General features: G+C 42.3%; 1 protein-coding gene across 2 annotated transcripts in view; it reads right to left on the reverse strand.

Moving 5' to 3' along the window:
- Positions 1-1,554: 1,554 nt before the first annotated feature.
- The window catches only part of LOC146809183 (uncharacterized), a 214,040-nt gene continuing 188,660 nt past the window's right edge, over positions 1,555-26,934 (reverse strand). For both annotated transcript variants that reach the window (XM_085614302.1, XM_085614303.1), the window contains one exon: positions 1,555-2,393. Coding sequence is in view for 1 of the 2 variants with exons in the window: in XM_085614303.1 (XP_085470429.1) it covers positions 2,372-2,393 (22 nt within the window). In the remaining variant the exon portion in view is untranslated. The remainder of the gene's footprint in view (positions 2,394-26,934) is intronic.

Genomic DNA, 26,934 nt, shown 5'->3' on the forward strand with positions numbered 1-26,934 from the left:
TTGTACAGGCTATAGGCCTAGTGTCTATTCCAGTCGTGGTTCTTATACAACATTTTTGGTATATGGTTTCGTACGCCCCAGGGCCCAAACGTGTATTTGTTCTATTACTGATAATTGCTGACTTTTAAACAAAGTACTTCGAACTCCAGTGTCATAAAGAGACTAGAGGGGTGTGTTTTTATCTTAAATACATATATTTTGAAAATATACCTGGTGTGGTTGTCTTTTCATTTGATCATTCAAGAGATTATAGACTGGTAAAACAATCTGCTTTACATTCCTTCAGCCTGACGGCTGCTCTCCATAGCTACCACTAGGATAGCTTTCAATAAAGGTTGTCTTTAACCTATCACCATAAGGGGTTGTTTGGACTGATACAAGGTGCCCACTAGAACTAGTGGACAGCATACATCAGGCCACCTTCTCACAGGAGAAACACTCTTTGGACAGGTAAAGAAGAACTGTGAAGCACGACATTTTGCCTCACATATGTCATTAAAGCAATCTAGAAAAAGCAATGGGCAACAACAAATCCTTCCTTGCATACACAGATAAGGCTCAAATAATGCATCAGTAGAGATCCTGGGTCATAATCAGGCTTGTATGACGTTAAGCACACATGCATTTACAACGCCGGCTCTAGAACGAATGCGACATTATGATGCGTTCCTTTAGCATGCAAGTCATTACAACGATTTGGCTTAGGGGGCGCTGGACTATGGAATAGTATCATCTACTCTTCAAAATCAAGTCTACTCAACAGTAGAGAAGGTGTAGGACATATAATCCAACACCACTCCACCTATGCACCCCCTTAAAGCAAGCCGTTGAAAGGACTTGCGTGCTAAATTAATGCATGCTAACTACGGGTTTGTTCTATTTATGGCATTGTGAAGGCATAGCGTGATTCCGGCTTCGGTCTAAACGGTGCTTCCCCGTAATCATGGAGCTATTTACATGTTATTCCTGACAGCTATCAAAAAAATGCATACATGAAAGTGTAAGTGGTTTTCGTGCTTTGTAATTATCCACCACAAATGCACAGAATTACTTAGCAGGAAATCCCACAAAAGGGGTGGAGAGTGTGAGTGCCAAAGAGCAGCTAGGAGTGGCAGTTTGTGAATGTTCACAAACTTAAAAGTCTGTGAGCATTCACAAAGTCCTATCTGACCATGTCCAAACCTGGATATGGTCTGAGTTTTACTTCAGGAAACAGTTGGTTTAACTCCTTTTTCAGAATGAGAATGGGAATGGATCAACCACAAACGTGGTGGGGTTGTAGAAAGGGACAAATATTATCCACTTTGAGAAAACATGTGCATATTCAAATCAGCCAGTCTTTCTGTAGTACAACTATACACTACATGAAACCCATATGGCGTTCCAGTGCCTTGCTTTTGTTTGTGAATTTGCAAAAAGTGTAAACGTATGGCAAGTGGCAGCGTCTCTTTTTTGTGAAATACGCTCTCTGTAGAAATAAGTATGCTTCTCCATTTTAATATCTTCTTCAACAGAATCCATCTACTTTAAATAAACAGTGCAACTTCTACATAGTCTAGTTCATATTTTAATAGGAATACCATAAAAAACTTTAAATGTATAAGAATATAATTCTCCCATAAACATATTTAAACATATTTTAAGTTCCTTTTACTCATTTGTTATGATAATATCTCTGTTTCCTATATTTTTCATTACAAATAACAATAAAACATTGAACTGCACTGTGTTTCTAATGATACAATGGCATCATGCATCACTTCACGTATGTTTCCCACTTTACATGAATGCCTTTGTATACAAATCTCCGTGTAATCCGGATCTGTTGGCTTTGTATGTTTAATCCTGTAAATGAATCGGTTTCCCAACTCGCTAGTCTGTGTCTTGGTTAAGACTATCAAATCTTTGTCTCATGTTCAACTGCTCACAGCCATTAACAGCCTAAGCAATGATATACATGCAGCACTGGCTAAATCATGTTCTGGATAAATATTGTAGACTTATAGGATAAAAGAAGAAAGTCCACGAGTACTAATGAAGTCAGACATTAATGTATTCTTTAAGAAGGTGCTCCTAGTGGAGAGCCGTACTCATGACCATGGCTTACATGTGGGCGTTCTGCATAGAAGAACCCATACCTCTTGGGGCTAACAAATGTTGCCTCTGAAGTTAAACCCTAAAAAGTAAAATAGTGTGCTCAGTGTTTGCTGTTCTGCTCCCGTCGTCTTTCCTCCTCCTTAAAATGCTAGGGGATAGGTTCTGTAATGAGGTGTCTGTGGCAAGTGACATGTTAATGAAAGAGTGCTCTCAATGGTTCCTTCAAGTAGTTTTCCTGTCGTCTGGAGTCTGCAGGCTTCTGCAGGCCTTAATCTCACGTGCTGACACTGTCGGTGCTGTGAAGGAATCAGAGGAGGAATTTTATTAGGAACATGGTAAGCTCAAGTGGAACACAAATTACAAGGATAACCTTTTAATTATGATTATTCTAATAATGCTTTTTTCGTCCCTGCATAGCCTCTACCTGGAATGATGCTTCTGCTATTTTTCCACACAAACCTTCAGGACCTGCTTGACAGTTTACTGATAATATGGAATCTGCAGATTGCTGGAGTATGTGCCAAAACCAGAGGTGAGTCCATCAGTGGACTTTCCGATAACATGTGCATAGTCTGGTGGAGGACAAACTTTCCCTTACCATGCAACTCTAAATAGGTAAAATTAGTAGAAGGGTCTCATGCTTTAAATACTAATTAATAAATTAGGTTGGCCATAATAAAGTGCAACAACCACCTCAAAAGGCATCTCAGTGCTAAAATCAGTTTAAGAGAAAGAAAGCCTGTCCCGCCGAGAAATGAACACAAGGCTGAGTGAAAAGCCAGGTTTTAAGATGCTTTCAAGGTAAGCCTTCATGTGAAGTTCTAACACTACACAACTCGTTTTGTGCTATATAAATGGTAGTATGACTTTCGAATGCATGTTTACCTACAATGCATACCTTTACCATATGTCCTTTACCACATATTGCCTTTACCACGCAAGCTTTCACCATGCATGTACCTTTAAAATCGATGCCTTTACAATGCAAGGTGAGCATATAAAGTGAAACCACTACTATATAGTAGTGGTCGTCTAGCTTACATTATACTTGTGGCTTTATATATATATATATATATATATATATATATATATATATATATATATATCCAACATCCAGGAAGCACCAACGAGAGAGGCCACAGGAAACAGGTATCGTTCAATTATTTTATTGATCGTCAACTTGCCAGCAGTCACCACACTAGGATAGAGCATCAAAGTACAGCCAGACGCGTTTCAGGATTATTTCCTTTCTTCAGTGGCTCATCGTAAGGGGTAAGAAGACGCGCTGCTCACGCGCAGTTTTAAAGATCGCAACCACCCGCCCCAGTGGGCGTGGCTGTCACCACAGCTTCATGGTGGTTGTAGTCCATTCACAGTATAACCTCAGTGGGTGTTCCCTTGCGCTACACAATTTAACCCCAGTGGGTGCGCATTCAGTCCTCCTTCAATAACGAAAATAAAACCCATGTGGGTTGAAGCTTTCTCGAAGCGTTGTGGCTGCCCTGCTTTGCAGTCGTAGATCTTGAACTTTGTGCAGGCTGCAACCCTGTAATGCCGCCTGACACAGATTCCTCCCGATGTGTGTAGCTCTGAGTTTGAGCCAAACCGGACCCGCAAGATTAGCAGTGGGCGTCTCTCAGCGGCTGTGCAAAGCCGTAACATATCCAACATCCAGGAAGCACCAACGAGAGAGGCCACAGGAAACAGGTATCGTTCAATTATTTTATTGATCGTCAACTTGCCAGCAGTCACCACACTAGGATAGAGCATCAAAGTACAGCCAGACGCGTTTCAGGATTATTTCCTTTCTTCAGTGGCTCATCGTAAGGGGTAAGAAGACGCGCTGCTCACGCGCAGTTTTAAAGATCGCAACCACCCGCCCCAGTGGGCGTGGCTGTCACCACAGCTTCATGGTGGTTGTAGTCCATTCACAGTATAACCTCAGTGGGTGTTCCCTTGCGCTACACAATTTAACCCCAGTGGGTGCGCATTCAGTCCTCCTTCAATAACGAAAATAAAACCCATGTGGGTTGAAGCTTTCTCGAAGCGTTGTGGCTGCCCTGCTTTGCAGTCGTAGATCTTGAACTTTGTGCAGGCTGCAACCCTGTAATGCCGCCTGACACAGATTCCTCCCGATGTGTGTAGCTCTGAGTTTGAGCCAAACCGGACCCGCAAGATTAGCAGTGGGCGTCTCTCAGCGGCTGTGCAAAGCCGTAACATATCCAACATCCAGGAAGCACCAACGAGAGAGGCCACAGGAAACAGGTATCGTTCAATTATTTTATTGATCGTCAACTTGCCAGCAGTCACCACACTAGGATAGAGCATCAAAGTACAGCCAGACGCGTTTCAGGATTATTTCCTTTCTTCAGTGGCTCATCGTAAGGGGTAAGAAGACGCGCTGCTCACGCGCAGTTTTAAAGATCGCAACCACCCGCCCCAGTGGGCGTGGCTGTCACCACAGCTTCATGGTGGTTGTAGTCCATTCACAGTATAACCTCAGTGGGTGTTCCCTTGCGCTACACAATTTAACCCCAGTGGGTGCGCATTCAGTCCTCCTTCAATAACGAAAATAAAACCCATGTGGGTTGAAGCTTTCTCGAAGCGTTGTGGCTGCCCTGCTTTGCAGTCGTAGATCTTGAACTTTGTGCAGGCTGCAACCCTGTAATGCCGCCTGACACAGATTCCTCCCGATGTGTGTAGCTCTGAGTTTGAGCCAAACCGGACCCGCAAGATTAGCAGTGGGCGTCTCTCAGCGGCTGTGCAAAGCCGTAACATATCCAACATCCAGGAAGCACCAACGAGAGAGGCCACAGGAAACAGGTATCGTTCAATTATTTTATTGATCGTCAACTTGCCAGCAGTCACCACACTAGGATAGAGCATCAAAGTACAGCCAGACGCGTTTCAGGATTATTTCCTTTCTTCAGTGGCTCATCGTAAGGGGTAAGAAGACGCGCTGCTCACGCGCAGTTTTAAAGATCGCAACCACCCGCCCCAGTGGGCGTGGCTGTCACCACAGCTTCATGGTGGTTGTAGTCCATTCACAGTATAACCTCAGTGGGTGTTCCCTTGCGCTACACAATTTAACCCCAGTGGGTGCGCATTCAGTCCTCCTTCAATAACGAAAATAAAACCCATGTGGGTTGAAGCTTTCTCGAAGCGTTGTGGCTGCCCTGCTTTGCAGTCGTAGATCTTGAACTTTGTGCAGGCTGCAACCCTGTAATGCCGCCTGACACAGATTCCTCCCGATGTGTGTAGCTCTGAGTTTGAGCCAAACCGGACCCGCAAGATTAGCAGTGGGCGTCTCTCAGCGGCTGTGCAAAGCCGTAACATATCCAACATCCAGGAAGCACCAACGAGAGAGGCCACAGGAAACAGGTATCGTTCAATTATTTTATTGATCGTCAACTTGCCAGCAGTCACCACACTAGGATAGAGCATCAAAGTACAGCCAGACGCGTTTCAGGATTATTTCCTTTCTTCAGTGGCTCATCGTAAGGGGTAAGAAGACGCGCTGCTCACGCGCAGTTTTAAAGATCGCAACCACCCGCCCCAGTGGGCGTGGCTGTCACCACAGCTTCATGGTGGTTGTAGTCCATTCACAGTATAACCTCAGTGGGTGTTCCCTTGCGCTACACAATTTAACCCCAGTGGGTGCGCATTCAGTCCTCCTTCAATAACGAAAATAAAACCCATGTGGGTTGAAGCTTTCTCGAAGCGTTGTGGCTGCCCTGCTTTGCAGTCGTAGATCTTGAACTTTGTGCAGGCTGCAACCCTGTAATGCCGCCTGACACAGATTCCTCCCGATGTGTGTAGCTCTGAGTTTGAGCCAAACCGGACCCGCAAGATTAGCAGTGGGCGTCTCTCAGCGGCTGTGCAAAGCCGTAACATATCCAACATCCAGGAAGCACCAACGAGAGAGGCCACAGGAAACAGGTATCGTTCAATTATTTTATTGATCGTCAACTTGCCAGCAGTCACCACACTAGGATAGAGCATCAAAGTACAGCCAGACGCGTTTCAGGATTATTTCCTTTCTTCAGTGGCTCATCGTAAGGGGTAAGAAGACGCGCTGCTATATATATATATATATACATATATATATATATATATCATCTTGTATGAGTCGCTCAGCCCGAGCTTCTTTTTTTTCGGCGAGCCAGCGGCAGGGTAGCGAACCCCTAAACAACAAACACGAACCTGTTCTTTATGGCTGAATTTAACTTCTTAACAGTCAAAGAAAACCAGTACTGTGGCTTCAATTTTCACCATGATTTATTTAATGTGCAGCCTGCACCAACCCAACGCGTTTCGGAGCCTCAATGCTCCTTGATCACGGGTGAGTTAAATGTTACTTCCTGCTCTAAAAAAGAACTTGCCATGTGATATGTGCTCATCATAAACAAAGAAAAAAGACTTTTGTCCATATTGTGTATCAATTCATTTTGCACCTTTCTTAGGATGTACTATTCCAGATTTACACATTAAAGTAGTATTGTTGATTTGGCTGCAACAAACGGGTGCATTAACAAAATAAACTACAATAAACAGCAATCACCGATTTGCTAAATTATCTGAACTTGCACCCATTGATAATTCAACCCCAGTGGGTTTATACTCATGTCATATTATTTTACTGTACTTGTCAGCCTCTAACACATGATAATATATATATGTTTTCTAGAAACCCGTCTAGAAACCCCTGCGCAGCCATGACCAAATAATTACCTGCTGCCACTGGAGTGTCTACCAGTGGACACTCCACATGCCCGTCAAAGTTCCGTGGGCCGGCAAATCACACATATGTCGCTGAGTCCTGAGTCATGAATGGCAGAGACCACATCAGCTTCTCCGCGGCCCGGCAGATCTCACACATATCGCTGAGTCACGAGTCATCAATGGCGGAGACCACATCAGCTTTTGGGGCCGCTAACCCGGTGCAACGCAAGTCAGCGCCACGTGGTGGTAGGCGGCTGACGGCCATACAACTTAGGGTGCGACTAACCCTGTGCAACTCAAGTCGGCGCAAAGTGGTGGTAGGCCCCTGATGACCACATCAGCTTCGGGTGGCACTAACCCTGTGCAAGTCAAGTCCGCACCACGTGGAAGTAGGTCCCTGACGGCCACGCAGCTCAGGGTGCAACTAACCCTCTACGCAACTCTTCACGGACTCTTTATGATTCAGACCCGTGGAGCGTCTGCCATCCAGTCACCACCGGCAATAAAGGATGTGACGTTGTCGATGCATTATATTTGCGTGGTCACATGGCCTGTGACGCATGTGCCGGATGGGTGTGGTGTGTGTGCAAACCTGCCCTCAGGGAGTGGCCGTGAGATGTTGACAACTAGACCACTGACCTGCACACCAACAGCGAGTACGCCTGCGACAGGTAACTATGTGGGGGGTGTGAATGGATTTCCCATAGGAAACTTTAGACAAGGCTACAGGTCAAACTGCTGAACGGAATTACGCCAAATTTGACAGGGAGAAAGGTCTTGGTCCAGAAAGCGTGCTTTTTCACATTGAGTGAAAATATAAAAGATAGGTCCCGGGGGCAATTTAATATACTGGAGCTCTGTCTGTTCGAGATAACCCTTTCACGCTCCCTCTGCCCAACATCACCACTTCGCAGCTATGTCCTTAGAAGCCAGTCCGTCGGCTTGCAGCACTCTACCTTTGCGAGCTAGTATGCTGCTTTGCCTGTAACTCTGCCAGCTACTACGCTGCTGTTCCTTTGGGAGCGGATGGTTCGTAGTACGGCATCTGTGAGTTGAGCGGACGGGCCGCAGTTGTCCCTCTGCAAGCCTGGGTGCGAACTGTTCATAAGTCACACTACATAAGCATTGAAAAGCCATTTTGTGATTCAGTCCGTCAGCTGGAATCTGTCCAAGGCATTTCTGAAAACATACCGGAGTTATTTATGTGAAAGATACCCCTTTCACGCTGCCTCTCCCCACATCAGCAGGTAACGCACCCTCTTCCCACATTACCAACATACCCCCAACAACCTTCTTGGGCCCAGAATTATCGCTGTGCAGTTGGACAAACAAGAATTTTAGTCATGTATAGATTTACATATAAAATATTTGATCTAAACATAACAGCAACAAATAAAACTGAAGGGAGTCTGGTGCTGTGGTCACTGCCACAAAGTTGGGGTTACTGTCATTCAGGACTCAGGACACAGTTCCACATGTGGGATTGGCTTGTATTGAACAGGGTTAGTGGCACCACGTGTCGCGCCTTGTGTTGTACAGGGTTAGTGGCACCACATGTCGCCGGCCTTGAATATGCAAATATGCCTGACTGTGTCATCTGCAATCGTGACTGTATCTGAATTGTGAGTCCTGCTGACCGCTGTGTAGGCCAGAGGTTGTGGTGAGCAAGGGCCCAGAGCCACATGCATAGGTTGGTGGTTGCTGCCATGAACTTGGGGTCACTGCCATTCAGGACTCAGGACACAGTTACACATGTGGGATCGGCTTGTGTTGAACAGGGTTAGTGGCACCACGTGCCACTGCCCTTGCATATGGAAATATGCCTAACTGATCAAAGGGAGTATGCTGCTGTGGTCACTGCCACAGACTTGGGGTCAGTGTCATTTAGGACTCATGACACAGTTACACATGTGGGATCGGCTTGTGTTGAACAGGGTTAGTGGCACCATGTGTTGCCGGCCTTGCATATGGAAATATGCCAAACTAATCAGAGGAAGTATGCTGCTGTGGTCGCTGCCACAGACTTGGGGTCACTGCCATTCAGGACTCAGGACACAGTTACACATATGGGATTGGCTTGTGTTGAACAGGGATAGTGGCACCATGTGTCACGGGCTTGTGTTGAACAGGGTTAGTGGCACCATGTGTTGCTGCTGGCGTTGAATTGTGCCTGAATAAGTCCACGTGGTGATGACTTATGTTGCAGTGAGTTAGTGGCACCTGAAGCACTCAGCATGTGCGCACCCTGCGATGATGCGTGGTCTGGGCGGGCCTCACTGGTAGCAATGTCTGTACATGCTTTGAAAGAATCTTCACAGCAGTCCAAAGTTCCAAGTAGTTCCATTTCACTCCTCCAAGGTTTGAAGAGTTGGAGAAGAGCTAAATACAAAAACTCTCTCTTATCTGGAGTATCACAACTAAATTTCCTGTGATTAATCACATTTCCTTTTGCATTCTTTAAGAAACATCCATCAGATCCAATTACAGCATATTTAACTTTATTTATTTTGTCTGTAACATTTTTTCTAAAACTATAATGTTGCAATATTTCATATAGACATACGTTTTCCAGGTATGGACTTCTATTTGGATAGTATGCTAGGAACAGGAATTAAGTTATCTGCAACATATTGTATGTCCATATTTGTATTCCAGATCTTCAAAATTACTGGATTGTAATCATTAATGTACTTTGATTCTTCTGTTCTTTTTATATTATAAGTATTTTTGGGTGATTTGTGAGTGATAGTATGTCCAACTATAGTTAGTTGGACATTGGACTCATATAAAACCAGAGAAATTTGCCTGTTATACTTAGTTGAGCTAACTATAACTCACGTGCCCACAATGCACTGGTGATGACATCACATATTACATCACTCATGACATGGTCAGTGACATCACTCATGACATCACTGATGACATCTCTGATGACATCATTCAGTGAATGTGTGTTTCTGTAAAGTTTAAATATTTTTCATATATATCTATGCCAAGGTCTATTGAAGAATGAGTGGATGTAGAAGTGCCTGAATGGATTATTTAGTAGATGCATGACTGACTGTATAAGTCACTGATTGAACACATGTTACTGAATGCATGGGTTAGTGACTAAACTGTGTGAATGTCTACATTAGTCTCTCAGTTGGTGTGTAAGCAGGTGCATGGGTTGGCGAGTAGCTACATCAGTGTCTATAGGGGCTATTGATTGATTGTATGAGTATCTGTATGGGTGTCTGAGTGTCTATGTGGGTGGGTGGGGGGTGTCTGACTCTGTGCATACATGTCTGAATGGCTGATTCACTGGTTGTATAGATTCAAAAGTGCATCTCGGAAGGGCTGTATGAGTAGCTGACTGTGTGTACAGGTATGTTGATTAGTGAATTGATGTCTCAGTTGTATATATGTGAGTAACTATATATGTTTTAGACAGTATATGTGAGTGTTGGGGTATATCATTGACTATACGTGATAGAGAGTGATTGCAAGAGTGTCTACATACATGAATGTGTACTTGTATTAGTGATTGTATAAGAGAGTAAGTATGTGTTAGCATCTATATAAGTAAGGGAGGTGGTGTGTGTATAAATAAGTCAGGTGGTGTGTATATATCTGAATAAGTGAGTACATGGGTGTATGATTGATGTTTGGCATGACTGGGTAGATGTGTTAGTAACTCTATGGATCAGTAGCACTGTGTGAGTGTATGTATAGGTGTATGAGTGGATATTATACTGATGTAATGATGAGTGACAGCATGCATGAGTGACTGTATGAGTGTATGTCTGGCTCACAATATATAGATAGGAATCAGTGGATGGGTATCTAGTATCTGCTATTGGTGTGTCTATGGTTTCGAAAATGGTAGTCTGTATTTTAGAGTACGTGTTTTAAAGGTTATGTTAGAGTGTGAGGAGGTGTGTCAGCCTATCATGTGAATGATGTCATCAGTGATGTTATTTGAGATGTCATCAGTGATGTCATGAGTGATGTCACTGGCCATGTCATGACTGATGTAATATGTGATGTCATCACCAGTGCATTGCGGGGGCACGAGTTATAGTTAACTCAACTAACTATAATGGGCAAATTTCTCTAGTTTTATATGAGTGCAATTTCCAACTAACTATAACGTCCCTGAAACCTATGGTTTTTTCAGTGAATTCCTAAGGTTTTTTAAATGCTAGTTTGTAAATATAACATGGCTGAAACCTATGGATTTTTCAGTGAATTTCTAAGGTTTTGTGAATGCTAATTTCTAACTATAACATCCCTGAAACCTATGGTTTTAACAGTGAATTTCTAAGGTTTTTTAAATGCTAATTTCTAACTATAACGTCCCTGAAACCTATAGTTTTTTCAGTAAATTTCAAAGGTTTTTTAAATGCCAATTTCTAACTATGCCTACAAAGGTAGGACATGTGAAGAAAGAGGAAGAAAAGCGCAGAAAGAAGCAAGACAAATGCAGAAAGAGGCAACAGAAGTTCATAAAGATGAAGAAAAGTGCAGGAAGAAGCAAGAGATGTGCAGGAAGAACCAACAGAGGAGCAGAAAGTCCTCCTGTGCCCCCAACTTTTTGCTGACGGGTACTGGTGGTAACTGACTCTGACTAACCATCCTAGAGCCAGTGCTATGCTAAAAAGACACTTAGAATACAGTGAAAACACCTACATACACTAGGGAACATTATGCATTGGGGTACGCCTGGGATTAGCATGACCTCCTCTGTATTTGCCATGAGTTAATGCCTGGGTCATTGCATGAGTACATGGGTAGTGACTGGATGATTAAAGTACTGCAAGGAAAGTGCATGGTGAAATTATAAGTGCTTATGTTTTGGTGCAGTGATTAGATAAGAACATGGAACTGGCTGGGTGATTGGTGGAGTGCATGGGTAGTGACAAGGAGATGGCTGGACTGCATCAGTAGTTCTCAGGGGATTGTAGCAGTGCATGTGTTAGTGCCTGGGCCTTTGCATGAGTACATGGGTAGTGACTGGATGATTACAGTACTACAAGGAGAGTGCATGGTGAATTTATAAGTGCTTGGGTTTTGGCGGAGTGATTGGATAAGGACATGGAACTGGCTGAGTGATTGGAGGAGTGCATGGGTAGTGACACGGAGATGGGTAGACTGCATCAGAAGTGCTCAGGGGATTGTAACAGGGCATGTGTTAGTGCCTGGGCTATTGCTTGAATACATGGGTAGACACCACAGAGCTGCGTTGCAGAGAGGTGGTCCGAGGCCACATCCCTTATTACACTTCTCTGCAACGCAACACTTTTGCACTTACTGAAGGTACCTGGTGGGCTAGTTGGCCCCCAGGGACCCTCAGGATGCAAGGAGACTTAATCCCTCAACTTAAAACATGCCAGGGAGGATGTTTGCACACTTGTCACATGAGGCCCGGCCCCCTCCCTTCACCACTGTGCAAATGTGCCCAGTGATGCCTTTTAAGTTGGGGATTAAGTCCCCTTGAATCCTGAGGGCCGCTGGGGTCCAACTAGCCCACCAGGTACCTCCAGTAAGTGCCACAGAGCTGCATTGCAGAGAGGTGTAAAAGAGGGCACAGCCTCGGACCACCTCTCTGCAAGGCAGCCATGTGGCGCTTCCTGGAGGTACCTGGTGGGCTAGTGGGCCCCCAGGGACCCTCAGGATTAAAGGCGGAATTAATTTCCCAACTTAAAATGTGGCACAGGGCGTGTTTGCAGAGTGTTGCTGGGAGGGGGCGGGGCCTCTGGCACAATGCAGGCTTTTTAAAAAAATATATATATATTTTAGAAGGGGGGCTGTGTGGCCACCCTTCCTTTCCTATTTTGTGGGCCCTGGGGACCCCATCTCCCAGGGTCTGACCCCTATTTTGTTAATTTAAAAAAAACGAAAAGAGGGGACGCGTTGCCCCACTCCCAAGGCCAATTTCGGCCTGAGGACCCCATCCCCCAGGCCATGGCCAGTATTTATTTAGTTTTTTCATCATATTTGGAGGATACTAAGTCCTAACTATAACTAACTACTGGTGAACGCCAGTAGGTAATATATATATATATATAGCATATTTTTATAAATTGTGTTATTTAATGAAATTTGCACTTTAGCACTTTCAAATCATTTAACGCAGGTGCCCTTGTTGCCAGCTCCCCGTTCCTATCCTTGCTCCAATGTATGTATATAACCTTTCTATGTCTATTGATGCAATGTTTGAATTAGCCAATGATGTCATCTTATCAATTAGCATTGTGCACTTTAAAATGCGGGATCACAACTCCCATGGCGTCATGTGATCAAGGCCTCTGGGAAGGCTGTGAAACGCGTCATGCAGGCGGTGCTGTGAACTAAATAAAGAAAAGCAACTCACTCGCTAACAGGGTCGGTCTCCGTTTGTTCCTGCTCTCCTCTTGGATTGTTGGCGTGCAGGTGTGCTCCAGGCGGATTCCCGTCATATATATATATATATATATATATATATATATATATATATATATATATATATATATATGTATTATCTACTGGCGGTCGCCAGTAGATAGTTATAGTTAGGACCATGTTTCCATAGGAAATCTGAAAATTCTTTTTTGAATAACTTTGGCACCGGTTGACGAATCCTCGCGAAATTTTCAAAAGTAATGAGGCGCTACGCTCCGCTCCTACCCTGAAAGTCTCGGGGTGATTCGTCAAGCGGGGGCTGAGAAAAAAGGGCGGTCCCAAAACGCGTTTTCCCCATGCATTTTTCCATAGGACCTTTAGACACAGCTACAGCCCGAACGGCTGAACAGAATTACTTGTAATTTGGCAGAGAGGTAGCCATAAGGTCAAGGAAGTGCCTTTTGTAGGTCTGGTGTAAATCTGTTCAGTGGTTCCTGAGAAAATAGCATTTAAATCAATATATATATCTGTGGCAGCGCTCCGTGCGCTTACCGTGCGCTTATGGTAAGCTTACCGTACGCGTACGGTGCCGTGCGCGAGCGCGTTTCTGATTGGTTGTTAGATCAAAGTAAACATTCGAATCGGTCGAAACCAGGAAGTATCGGCCGCCATTTTCTGTCTCTCGCACTGAGAAAAAAAGGTTGATAACACGAAAAGGGGGCCATGAAGAGAGTTGCAGACCCCCTAGCGTTCGTCAGGGGGTTCATGAAGGACCAAGCGCGCAAAAATTAAAAATAAATACATAACTTAGCATTTAAAAAACCGTACAAATTCACTGAAAAAACCATAGGTTTCACACACGTTATAGTTAGGAATTAGCATTTAAAAAACCTTGCAAATTCACTGAAAAAACCATAGGTTTCACACATGTTATAGTTAGCTGTACATTTTACTCATAAAAAACCAATGAAATTCCACGTTATAGTTAGATCAGGTAACTATAACTTGCGCGCCCGCAATCCACTGCTGATGACGTCAAATAATACATCACTCATGACATGGTCAGTGGCATCACTCATGACATTACTGATGACATCATCCTTGTGATAGAGTGGCGGTCGCGCAAGTTATAGTTACCTGATCTAACTATAACGTGGAATTTCATTGGTTTTTTACGAGTTCTATTTTGAATAACTTTGGCGCCGGTTGACGAATCTTTGCGAAATTGTCAAAACTAATGGGGCGCTCCTCTCAGCTCCTACCCTGAAAGTCTCGGGGGATTCGTCAAGCGGGGGCCGAGAAAAAAGGGGGGTCCCAAAATGCGTTTTCCCCATGCATTTTCCCATAGGACCTTTAGTCGAAGGTACAGCCCGAACGGCTGAACAGAATTACTTGAAATTTGGCAAAGAGGTAGTCCTCAGGTCAGGGAAGTGCCTTTTGCATATATGGAGTCAATCTGTTCAGTAGTTCCTGAGAAAATTGCAGTTAAATGCATATAAATATCTATAGCCGCGCACCGTGCACGCTCCGTGCGCGCACCGTGCGCGCACCCTAACATGCGCGAGCGTAATTCTGATTGGTAGTTACATGTCAGTCAACGTTCGAATCGGTCGAAATCAAGTGTCGGCCGCCATTTTGTTTGCTTTAAGTGCGAGAGTGAAAAAGGAAGGTGGCGAACATGAAGAGGGGGCAGGGTAGAGAGTTCTTGACCCCCTAGCCTTTGTCAGGGGGTCCCTGAAGGACCCCGAAGGCAGATAAAAACATTTTAATTTTTTTTAAAAAAATTGCGGGATGCACGCACGGTGAAAAACCATTAAAAAAAATAATAATTTTAAGACTTAGTTTATTGGAAAATAAATAAATAAAAAATATAATAATAAATACATAACTTAGCATTTAAAAAACCGTACAAATTCACTGTAAAAACCATAGGTTTCACACATGTTATAGTTAGGAATTAGCATTTAAAAAACCTTGCAAATTCACTTAAAAAACCATAGGTTTTACACATGTTATAGTTAGGTGGACATTTCACTCGTAAAAAACCAATGAAATTCCCCCGTTATAGTTAGTTGAGATAACTATAACTCGCGCGACCGCCACTCTATCACAAGGATGATGTCATCAGTGATGTCATGAGTGATGCCACTGACCATGTCATGAGTTATGTAATATGTGACGTCATGAGCAGAGGATTGCGGGTGCGCGAGTTATAGTTATCTCAAATAACTTTAACGGGGGAATTTCATTGGTTTTTTATGAGTGAAATGTCCACCTAACTATAACATGTGTGAAACCTATGGTTTTTTAAGTGAATATATATATATATATATATATATATATATATATATATGAAAGAAAAAGGTACCCTCGATTGAGGCGCACTCGCGGGAGGGTTCTTAAAAAGTCAGGGAAGATCTGTGGTTGCTGCGTCACCTGACGCGTTTCGGGCTCCGCCCTTTTTCATAGGTATACTCATCACAATTGGCCAGCATAACAAATTCCAGTACATCCCCTCACTTATTTTGTAGGATTACACTCAGGTGAGTTTTATTGCTTCGGCATTCTGGGACTGGAAGTCCTATATTACACCCGTGTGGGCTGCTGGTCAGCTGTTAAAGCACAGTTTTTAAAAACACAGCATCCGATCATATAATCTCCTCCGCTTGCCCTCCTGCTCCATGTGCCACAGTTCGCACTGCAGCGGATCCGTTACCTCACGGCGGTGCACCTCCCGACCTGGGTTTGGCCGTATTATGTGAAAGAAAAAGGTACCCTCGATTGAGGCGCACTCGCGGGAGGGTTCTTAAAAAGTCAGGGAAGATCTGTGGTTGCTGCGTCACCTGACGCATTTCGGGCTCCGCCCTTTTTCAAAGGTATGCTCATCACAATTGGCCAGCATAACGAATTCCTTTCCTATTTTGTGGGCCCTGGGGACCCCATCTCCCAGGGTCTGACCCCTATTTTGTTAATTTAAAAAAACAGAAAGAGGGGACGCGTTGCCCCACTCCCAAGGCCAATTTCGGCCTGAGGACCTGAGGACCCCATCCCCCAGGCCATGGCCAGTATTTATTTAGTTTTTTTATCATATTTGGAGGATACTAAGTCCTAACTATAACTAACTACTGGTGAACGCCAGTAGGTAATATATATATATATATATATATCCAGTACATCCCCTCACTTATTTTGCAGGATTACACTAAGGTGAGTTTTATTCCTTCGGCATTCTGGGACTGGAAGTCCTACATTACACCCGTGTGGGCTGCTGGTCAGTTGTTAAAGCACAGTTTTTAAAAACACAGCATCCAATCATATAATCTCTTCCGCTTGCCCTCCTGCTCCATGTGCCACAGTTCGCACTGCAGCGTATCCGTTACCTCACGGCGGTGCACCTCCCGACCTGGGTTTGGCCGTATTATGTGAAAGAAAAAGGTACCCTCGATTGAGGCGCACTCGCGGGAGGGTTCTTAAAAAGTCAGGGAAGATCTGTGGTTGCTGCGTCACCTGACGCATTTCCGGCTCTGCCCTTTTTCAAAGGTATGCTCATCACAATTGGCCAGCATAACGAATTCCAGTACATCCACTCACTTATTTTGCAGGATTACACTCAGGTGAGTTTTATTCCTTCGGCATTCTGGGACTGGAAGTCCTACATTACACCCGTGTGGGCTGCTGGTCAGTTGTTAAAGCACAGTTTTTAAAAACACAGCATCCGATCATATAATCTCCTCCGCTTGCCCTCCTGCTCCATGTGCCACAGTTCGCACTGCAGCGGATCCGTTACTTCACGGCGGTGCACCTCCCGACCTGGCTTTGGCCGTATTATGTGAAAGAAAAAGGTACCCTCGATTGAGGCGCACTCACGGGAGGGTTCTTAAAAAGTCAGGGAAGATCTGTGGTTGCTGCGTCACCTGATGCGTTTTGGGCTCCGCCCTTTTTCAAAGGTATGCTCATCACAATTGGCCAGCATAACGAATTCCAGTACATCCTCTCACTTATTTTGCAGGATTACACTCAGGTGAGTTTTATTCCTTCGGCATTCTGGGACTGGAAGTCCTACATTACATATATATCTTCCAAATTGTACTGCCATTAACGCCGTTCCCCTGCCCAAAGCGTCGGTGCCAGCCGTGGCGGCAGACAGCCACAAAATTTCAAACAAGGGTTGACTTCCACAAAATCCGGAAGAAAGCGGCACAACCATCCGTACTTTCTGGTACTTTTTATTAAGCTTTTTATTAGGCGAGCGGCCTTCGTCAAGTTTACTCTACTTCCCTCTAGTCGCCATTTTTAAACAACGTAATTATAGAAATAAACAAAATACTTTCCGTGATTACGTTTGGTTCCATAAATGCTCGCTTTGTGATATAATTTCTAATCATCCAATATCATTAGTTGTTGTGACATTTTCATACACTGTTGAAAATGAATAGTGACACAAACAAAACACAATTAATAAACATAAAAGAATGATGCCGATCTCATGGCTTAATGTAAGGTAAATATCGCATGTTAGTACAAATGTACGTCAAATTTCATCACTATAATCAATATCGATTCTAAGTAGTAGAAAATACTGTCCCACAATTGTGTTTATTTTTACAGTTGATTGAAATCAATCAATTCATTCCGGCTACCCATACAGAAAATTTCATATGTATGTAAAAGGAACTGTTCCTTTTCGAAGCTATTCATATGTACTGAAATACAATTTACCAATTACAATGTTATATGTCAAAAATAGAGAATTTTTTATATGGCTGCTAACGAGAAATAATTAAAGATAAAGGTGTTGATTCCCCCCTATTCATATCAAGTGAAATTTATATTCATTGTTTTAGATTTCTTTTCATTTTTCTTTATCATTCCTACATGAGTACAGACGGGCTCATATCGAATTGGAAGCATATGGTCACAATTTTGGCTACTCTATAATCCGTAAAATTGTGTTTATACCTACTAGGATGAACTACTGACCCGTAGTGGTGTGAAAGTTCTGGGTACGGAAAATATGTGAGGTATTGTCTAGAGTCTCATGGAAGGAGGAAGTGTTGGCTGCCATTTTGTTATTCCCTTGAAGCAACTAAGGGGAAAAAAGGGCGAAAAAAGCGGGAAATAGGATGGTGGGAGCACTGTAACCTCTGTGGGGTGTTTAGGGTGTGCTATAGAGGGGGTGCGAAGTGAACTAATCATACCTGCCGGTGTGAAAGTGCTAGGCTACGAAAATTAAGTGAGGTATTGCCTAGAGTGTGATACTGCTAAGGTGAAGTGGTGCGGGACTTGGGGATTAAAGCGTGAGTCTAAATTGTGTGTCTTATGCTGTGAAGTCATGTGCCGTCGCTGCTGCAGTACAGCTGTGGAAGTAGTGTCAGCATGTGTTTATAACTACTAGGACGAACTACTGACCCGTACTGGTCTGAAAGTTCTGGGGTATGGAAAGTATGTGAGGTAGTGTGTAGAGTCTCATGCTGCTAAGCTGAGCTGCTGCCGGACTCAGGGATGAAAGCGTGAGCCTAAACTGTGTGTCATATGCTGTGAAGTCATGTGCTCTGGCCGCTGTGCCACATCTGTGCAAGTAGTGTCAGCATGTAGTTATAGCTACTTGGAGTTACTTTTGTTTCAAACATTGTAACTTGTGTATGGTGCTTAGGGGGTGTTATATAGAGAGTGCAAAGGTAAATACATGTGTATGAAATTAATTTGGTATTTGGAAAGTGAAAAGCACTGACTCCTACGGGTCTGATGGCGCTGGGGGTGTAAGGTGAGGTGCTGCTGGAGTTGGGAATGAAGCTGATGAACTACTGACCCCTATTGTGAACTTTTAACGTGCACGTGACGATGAATGTTCGATAAAATGTTGCAAAAGTATATTGTTAGGTTAAAAAATAAATGATGAACTTTTAACCTGCAGGTGTCGTAGAAGGATCCTGTAAGTGTGGTGATAAAATAGGTTGAACTTGTGACCTGTATGTGGCGTGGAATATTATGTAGCTTTTCAGGAGGAAAATTCAAAATTAACCAATGGAGGTAGGTTTTGGAATGTCGTTGAAGGAATGAAGTATTCTGATTTGTTCTTTACATGAATTTATGTGTGGAGCTACAGAGAAAATGTGCCATTCCTAGTTTCATTCTTGATGAAGTCGGAGCTTTACATGTACTATGAGAGAAAGAGAGAATTGTATGCGTGTCATTTGAAATCTGGATAAGAACTACAAAGGTGAGTTAGAAATGAACAAGGTGTGTTATGTGTTTTATAGTATTGATTAAGTATTTGAGGTGATGTTTTTAATTTTGAAAGCATTTTTTATTTCAAAGTACTATAGTGTTAGTAAAGTGTGGTGTTTGATATTGGTTATGAAATATGCATAACATTTTAGCTGTTGTTATATAAGTATTTTATATATGTTTAGAAATTTTTCACAGAGAAGAAGTGTAGTTTGTCATCTTTATAGGACTGTATTTTTAAAAAAATGAGGTACAGAGTTAATTTGAGTTTGTAATGTATTTGGGGAGATAAAGAAAATGTTGCATGTTTGCAACTGATACTTTTTGAGGAAATAGTGGGGTGGGGATGGTGGTAGGAGACATATGTGTTATTAAGTTAAAAGCGATAAAACGAAATGCAGAAATATTATGTGGGCAGGTTGTGGTATTATTTTTGACACTAAGATGTAGGTTTGAATGTAAGTCAGGGTAGGTTGTTGTACAGTGGGGCCGTGTACAGTGTTTGGAGATTACATGGAGAGGACATGGACATAGGAAAAGTGATACATTCCTTTTATATGTACGCATAGTTTGAATCATGTGATCCTAATTTGAGATAAATATGAATATGGTTTCAGGTTTGAATTTGGGTATAGTGAATAGTTTTTGTAGTTTCTGACTAGTTAATAATAAAAAGATAGATATACTAAAATATATGGTAGTAAGCGTATTAATTATTATCTGTTATTATAGAATAGAAGTAGTTGGGGAGTGCTTCTTTAGAAGAGATGTTTTATAAATGTGTGAGAGATAAAAAAAATGTAAATGTGCGGTATATTTTCTGTATAACTTTGTTGACATTAGAGAACTACATGTGACTATAAGTGATACTATTTGTCAGGCTGTGTCGCTGTGGCGGATATATGTAGGTGTTGAAGTGGTTCGTGTTTTACTGATGGTGAGCTTCTCTATCACTTTTGAGACACTCATCAATGTATTCATTCCATTTAATATCTTTAATATAGAGACAGTAAAGGGACTGTATATCAAAAGTTTGGGAATTAGAACTTTGTTTACTCTCCTCATACCCTGCTATACACTCTACAGAGTGTTTAAATGACTTTCGTAACATATAGATGTCTAGCTAGTAAAGGTGGTGTAGTTCGACTGGGCCAATTTATAAACCATGCTATGGGATGGTTTATGTTTTACCCGCCAAATGTTTGAATACTTTTTGCTGATAAGTGTTCTGGCAGACACCTGTTAAAATTAACATCGCATATGGGTATAGGGGCGCTACTGGAAATGGTGGGGGTTTCTGTTTGATTTTGTACGGTTAAGCAAGGGCGGGGGTGGGAGTGGAGGAGGTGGTTAAGTTGCTGATTGAAACACAGAATACAGTAACGTGCAGATGTCGAGCTACTAAAGGTGATCTAGTACCACTGGGAGCACTTATAAAGCGCCCTATGGCATGGGATATGTTTTAGTCACAAATTTGCATGTTTTAAAACGTTTTGCTGATGAGCGTTTCAGGAGACATCTTTTGAAATTAAGCCTCTGTTTGGCTATAGTGGCGCTTCTACGTTTGCTGGGGCTCTTTCTTTTATTGCGTAAAGTTAAGCAAGGGCGGGTGTGGAGGTGGTGTTGTGGTACTGTGACTATTTATAAACCATCTTATGGTATGGTGTATGTTTGAGTTACAAAATTGCAGGTTTTAATAGGTTGTGCAGATGAGCGTTCTGGCAGACACCTGTTGACATTAAGTCTATGTATGGCTATAGTGGCGGTAACGGGAGTGCTGGGGCTTGTTGTTTCATTTCGGAAGGTTAAGCAAGGGATGGGTGGGGGTGAGGGGGGTGCGTATGTTGCTGATTATAAGACAGATATTTGTAACATGGGCATGTGTAGTTACTAAAGATAATGTAGTTTCACTTGGCCCATTTATAAACAGTGCTATGGGATGGTTTATGTTTTAGCTGCCAATTTGCATGTTTGAATAGTTTTTGCTGATAAGTGTTCCGGTAGACACATGTTAAAATTAAGCCTGTGTATGGGTATAGTGGCGCTACTAGTAATGGGGGGTTGCAGTTTGATTTCGTACTGTTAACCAAGGGCGGGGGTGGGTGTGGGGAAGGCAGTTATGTTGCTGTTTGATATACAGAATATAGTAACGTGGAGATGTGGAGCTACTAAAGTTGATGTAGTACCACTGGGAGCACTTACAAAGCACCCTAATGCATAGTATAAGTTTTACCTGCCAATGTGTATGTTTTAATACGGGGTGCTGATGAGCTTTTCAGGAGACATCTGTTGAAGTTAAGGCTGTTTATGGCTCTAGTGGCGCTTCTACATTTGCTTGGGCTCTTTCCTTTATTGCGTAAAGTTAAGCAAGGGCGGGTGTTGAGGTGGTGTAGTGGTACTGTGACTATTTATAAACTGTCTTATGGTATGGTGTATGTTTGAGTTGCAAATTGTCAGTTTTAATAGCTTTTGCTGATGAGCGTTCCGGCAGACACCTATTGACATTAAGTCTATCTATGGCTATAGTGGCGGTAACAGGACTGCATTGGCTCGTTGTTTGATTTTGTAAGGCTAAGCATGGGTATGGGTGGGGGTGGGGTATATGCGTATGTTGCTGATTATAAGACGGACATTTGTAGGCATGTGTATTTAGTAAAGGTAATGCAGTTTGAGTGGGCTTATTCATTAACCTTTCTATGGTATTGTTTATGTTTTTCCTGTGAATTTGCATGTTTGAATACTTTTTGTTGATAAGTGTTCTGGCACACACCTGTTAAAATTAAGGCTGTGTATGGGTATAGTGGCGCTACTAGGAATGGTGGGGGTTTCTGTTTGATTTCGTACGGTTAAGGAAGGGCGGGGGTGGGAGTGGGAGAGGTGGGTATGTTTCTGATTAAAACACAGAATTTAGTAATGTGCAGATATCGAGCTACTGAAGGTGATGTAGTACCACTGGGAGCACTTATAAAGTTCCCTATGGCATGGTATATGTTTTACCCACTAATTTGTATGTTTTAATACGCTTTGCTCATGAGCGTTCCGGTAGACGGTTGTTGAAATTAAGTTCTTGAATTGGTATAGTGTGTTTTCTAGGTTTGGTGTGGCTCTTTCTTTAATTTTGTGAAGTTAAGAAAGGATGGGCAAGAGGGTGGTGCAGTGGCAGTGTGCCCATTTATTAATCAGTTTATGGTACGGTACATGTTTTTCTGGCAAATTCCCATGTTTTAATACGTTTTGGTGATGAGTGTTCCAGCAGACAGGTACAGAAATTACACAACATTTCTGTGGATAAGACATCTTTGTGCTGATAGACACTCTTGTACTGTGGTAGAAGGCTGATAGCGTTGATGGAAAATTATGAAACTTGGCGCCATTGTAGATTTTAATGGAAGGTTACACTGTTTGTTTGTTACTATGGTGTAGTTAGGGTTCTAAGTGGGGGAAAAAAGTGGGGGTGCTCTAAAAGGGGGGGTAAAGCTCTTAAAGGGGTGTGGGCTATGCAAGTTAGGGCGTAGTCTAAATCAAGATAAGTATCATTGTGTGCTTTAGAAAATCCTCTCTAATTATTGTAGGTTCGGGAAAAAACATTGTTTAAAGGATTTCCCTTTCTTCTACAACGTGGGTAACCTAGCGTGATGTCACCAGTTCTCAGTAGTGAGCAAAAGAAGCATGCGTACATCGATGTGCATGCTGTCTGTGCAGTGTAATAAAAAAAGTAAAGATTGACTATCTTTGAGAGGGCCGAAAATAGAGCCTGGTAGAGAGTCGTTTGGAGGCTGTCTGAAAATAAGTGTCGGTCCCCAGACCCGGCCCAATTAAAGCGCAGTATCCATGCATCCTAAGCACTGCGCCATTCAACTATCTTGTAATTGATGCTTATATTCCTACTTATATATATATACATAAATCTGTTCATCCGCTTATCTTAAGCATCTATGAGCGCACTCGCCTATAGTAAGCACTGTGCCATCCATGCAGCGATACGCCTATATATGCATAGATATATCTGTCCCAGATTCAATTCTACGCATTTATCAGCCCACCCGTCTATCGTAAGTACTGGTCTTTGCATTCATTCATTCTTCCATCCATCCATCCATACATTGATACATATATCTATGTATCTATCCATTAATGGATCTGGCCATGCATCCACTCGCCCTTTATTCATTTAAACGTTCTTATTTCCGTGCATCGTACGCCCCCGATCTTAAATAAGACATATTATACTCATCCATCTACCATCTTAAGGCGTTGAAAAGGCTTGCGAAAAGCATTGACAGGCACATCTTTTAATAAAGAATAACAAAACTTTGAGTTACTCTTTGTGGAGCATACTTCAACACCCTTCTCTGGTGGTGTTTTAAACAAAGGTACATCTAGCGAAAGAAATGTAAAGGAGCTTTTAAGTGTAATACATTAATTTAGAAATATAACGGATTGTCGAGTTGTTTATAGGTACCCTGTTTTAAAGTGGCCATGACTGACAGATAATGAATACCTGTACTTCTTATATTTGAGAAAGCATATCAGAGAGCTAATTTGGGGTGGTGAGAACCTTGAGTTCTATATTTCCATGTGAAGTATAGCATAGAAATATAAAAGTAATTGGAAAGCTTTTATGTTCATATTAAAGAGGGGGTGTGAGAACTTAGTGAGGCAGGCAAAGTGTGTGTTTTTGTAGGACTAAAACAAGACCGTGTGTAAGGTGAGAGCAGGTTCGTGCTGGAGTTGCCTTGTTGTGGTCATTTGCAGAGGCACAACCAGAGGGAAATTTCGGGGGAGCCTAATTCTTTCAGCAATAGGCAGAGTGGGCATGTAGGGCTTGTAAAAAGGGGTGAAAAATAGCAGAGTCTGCTTTACAAAAAAATGATGTTTTGAAGACCGGCTAAGTACTCGGGTGCGGCTCTGTGTGTGCGCCCGGGAAGCTGTGTCAGAGAGTCCGGGGCAATGCGCGTTGCGCGCCTGGTGGTCTGTCTGCTAATCACCTCACGATGATGTTGCTGGTGCGTTGCAAAAAGAGAAAGGAAATACTGAGAGAAAATGGCTCTCTTTAAAGGATTTCCCTTCTCCTACAATGCGAGTCACTTGGCATGATGTTTGCAGTTCTAAGTAGTGTGCAGTGTCACTGCAGTGCAATAAAGAAAAAAAAACGGATTACGTTTGTGAGGTCGGAAAATAGAGCCCTATAAAGACCCGTTTCGAGGCTCCCGAAAATAAAGTGCTGGTGGTCACATCCCCACAGACACCCTTTCCAGTTAAAGCCCTGGGTGCAGTGTTATGTTTGGGAAGTTGTTGATAAAATTGTTAGGTAATAATGGAAATTTTTATGTGTTCTGTTTGGTTGATAATATCATTCTAAGTACATAGATTAAAATGTTTAAAAATACTATTCATAAAGTTGTGTGCGGTGGGTTGCAGAGAAAGTGGTGTGGGGTGAGGTGTGGCGGAGAGGTGAAAAGTATGAGGTAGTGCAGTTATATATAAATTGTAAAGGAGTATGTAAATAATTAAATAAATACTTGCTGTATGTTCTATGGCACTATTTGTCATCCTAGTGCTCATCTGTCGTGCTCCATCACATTGCAGCACTGGGTCTGGAAGTTGTTAGGAGAAGTTTTGCAATTGTATGTTATTATTTTACCATAGTGAAGAAATGTGAAAAATAATTGAATCTATTTTTTGTTTTTCAGAAAATTATTTTGTTTCGATTGAAATTTGGAAAGGCCTAGAAGAAAAGTGAAAAAAAAGAAAAGAGGAGAAAAATATATATTTGACGAAAAGGAAAGATCTTGAAGTAGACAAAAATGTGAGTAGTAGAGAAATTGTTTGTTTGAGTAAAAGCAAAAGACAATTTTGGAAAAAAATATTACGAACATTAATGAGAAAAACATCACACAAAGCAAAAAGAAGAAGTTTTCAACTAAGGTGAAGCAGAGCTCAATTTTAAATACGAGGAAAAGGAAAGATGATAAAGAAATAGTATCTGGTACTCTGATACAAAAACAAATTCAAGAAATTCGTCAGAAACTTTTTCGATCTAGAGTAATTCAGAATTTATTGAAAACATGCTGCAAATATAAAAGAAGAATGTTCCAAATCAAAGAGAAGCAGCGTATTGAAAGTATAGTGGATACTGCTTTCAATTTGAAACAGAAGTTGTTCATTTTGATTTTAAAGAGAATGAAAGTATTGGATAAAAAAGCCAAACTATTGAAAGACAAAAGACTTGTGAACAGGATGAGGAAAATTACTTTCAGGAAAATAGTTTATCATTTGCAGTTGATACTGGAGGTCGTTGCTGCGAAGTTCAGGATGGTGTTCCTCTTCCAAAGGAGGAAATGGTTGGTAAAAGTGCAGAAGAGTTAATAGCTGAAGAAGTGCAAGGGAAACGTCCACGAACTCCTGTGTATAAGGGGAGTTGTAGTAGCATTTGTAGTATTCGACAGGAATCCATTGATATAATGCGAAATTTGCTACGAGGATATACTCAGAAAAGTATAAAACAGAAGATCAAGGGGCATATTTACAAGCTGGCGATAAAAAATTATCACCGCTTTTGCGGCTGTTTTCGGCCGAAAAGCGGCGATAATTTTATCGCCTAATTAGCAAAGCCACGCTGACGCGTGAAGCCTTGCTTTAGCGTGGGGATTCCTAACGCCCAGCTTTGCATCTCTAATGAGATGCAAAGTGGGCGTTCCTGACCTAACCTGACAGGAGAAATGTCGCCAAGCGACATTTCTCCTATCATCAAGCCCCACGCCATGAAGCATAGCGTCAGGAAAAGTAGCGATAACCCCTGTTATCGCTACTTTCCTTACGCCTGCTTCAGGACTGACTTAGCCATGATATCCTATGGAAGGTGGATTTCATGGCTACGTTTGTGAGTCCCTATCAGCAAGCTAACGCCACATTTTGTGAGATTATCGCTGGGTTTCCAGCGATAATCTCACATTAGGCAGTTAGCGTGAGTATTTTTATCGCTGAGGAGATAAGCGTTGCTAATTGCACACTATCTCAGCGATAAAAATCCACGTTACCCGGCGATAATTATCCTCACGCTAAGAGTGCTGAGTAATCTTTGTCGCCGGTTGTTGCTGGCATGCCCCCAAGTTGTTACAAGGACTAAATCCATGTAATGTAAGAAAATATACTGAGAAGTATGGGCATTCTCTGACTTGTCTTTCAAAAAAAGTTTGTAAAAGTGTCTTTCATCATTTGAGGATGTTAGCAGTACACCATTCAGAAATGCAGAACTTTGTAAACAAACTGTACTATGTCAAAAGTCCTGCATTAGGTTTAGGTGAACTGAATGTAAGTCTTTTATATGGTTCTTTATCAGATGTTCAAAAAAAGTGTGATGATATTGACATGCAATATTTTTGTTCAGAAGAGCAGTTCATCGAAAGTGAAAGTTTGACAATTACAGATGTTGGAGAAGATGAGAAAGTGATTAGCACTAATCAGTTTGAAGAAGAAATTGGAAAGTTTATTGTAGTGTGCTCTGAAATACCAAACTATGTT

This window comes from Triturus cristatus, chromosome 7 (assembly GCF_964204655.1).
Source record: "Triturus cristatus chromosome 7, aTriCri1.1, whole genome shotgun sequence".
In the NCBI taxonomy this organism is placed as follows: Eukaryota; Metazoa; Chordata; class Amphibia; order Caudata; family Salamandridae; genus Triturus; species Triturus cristatus.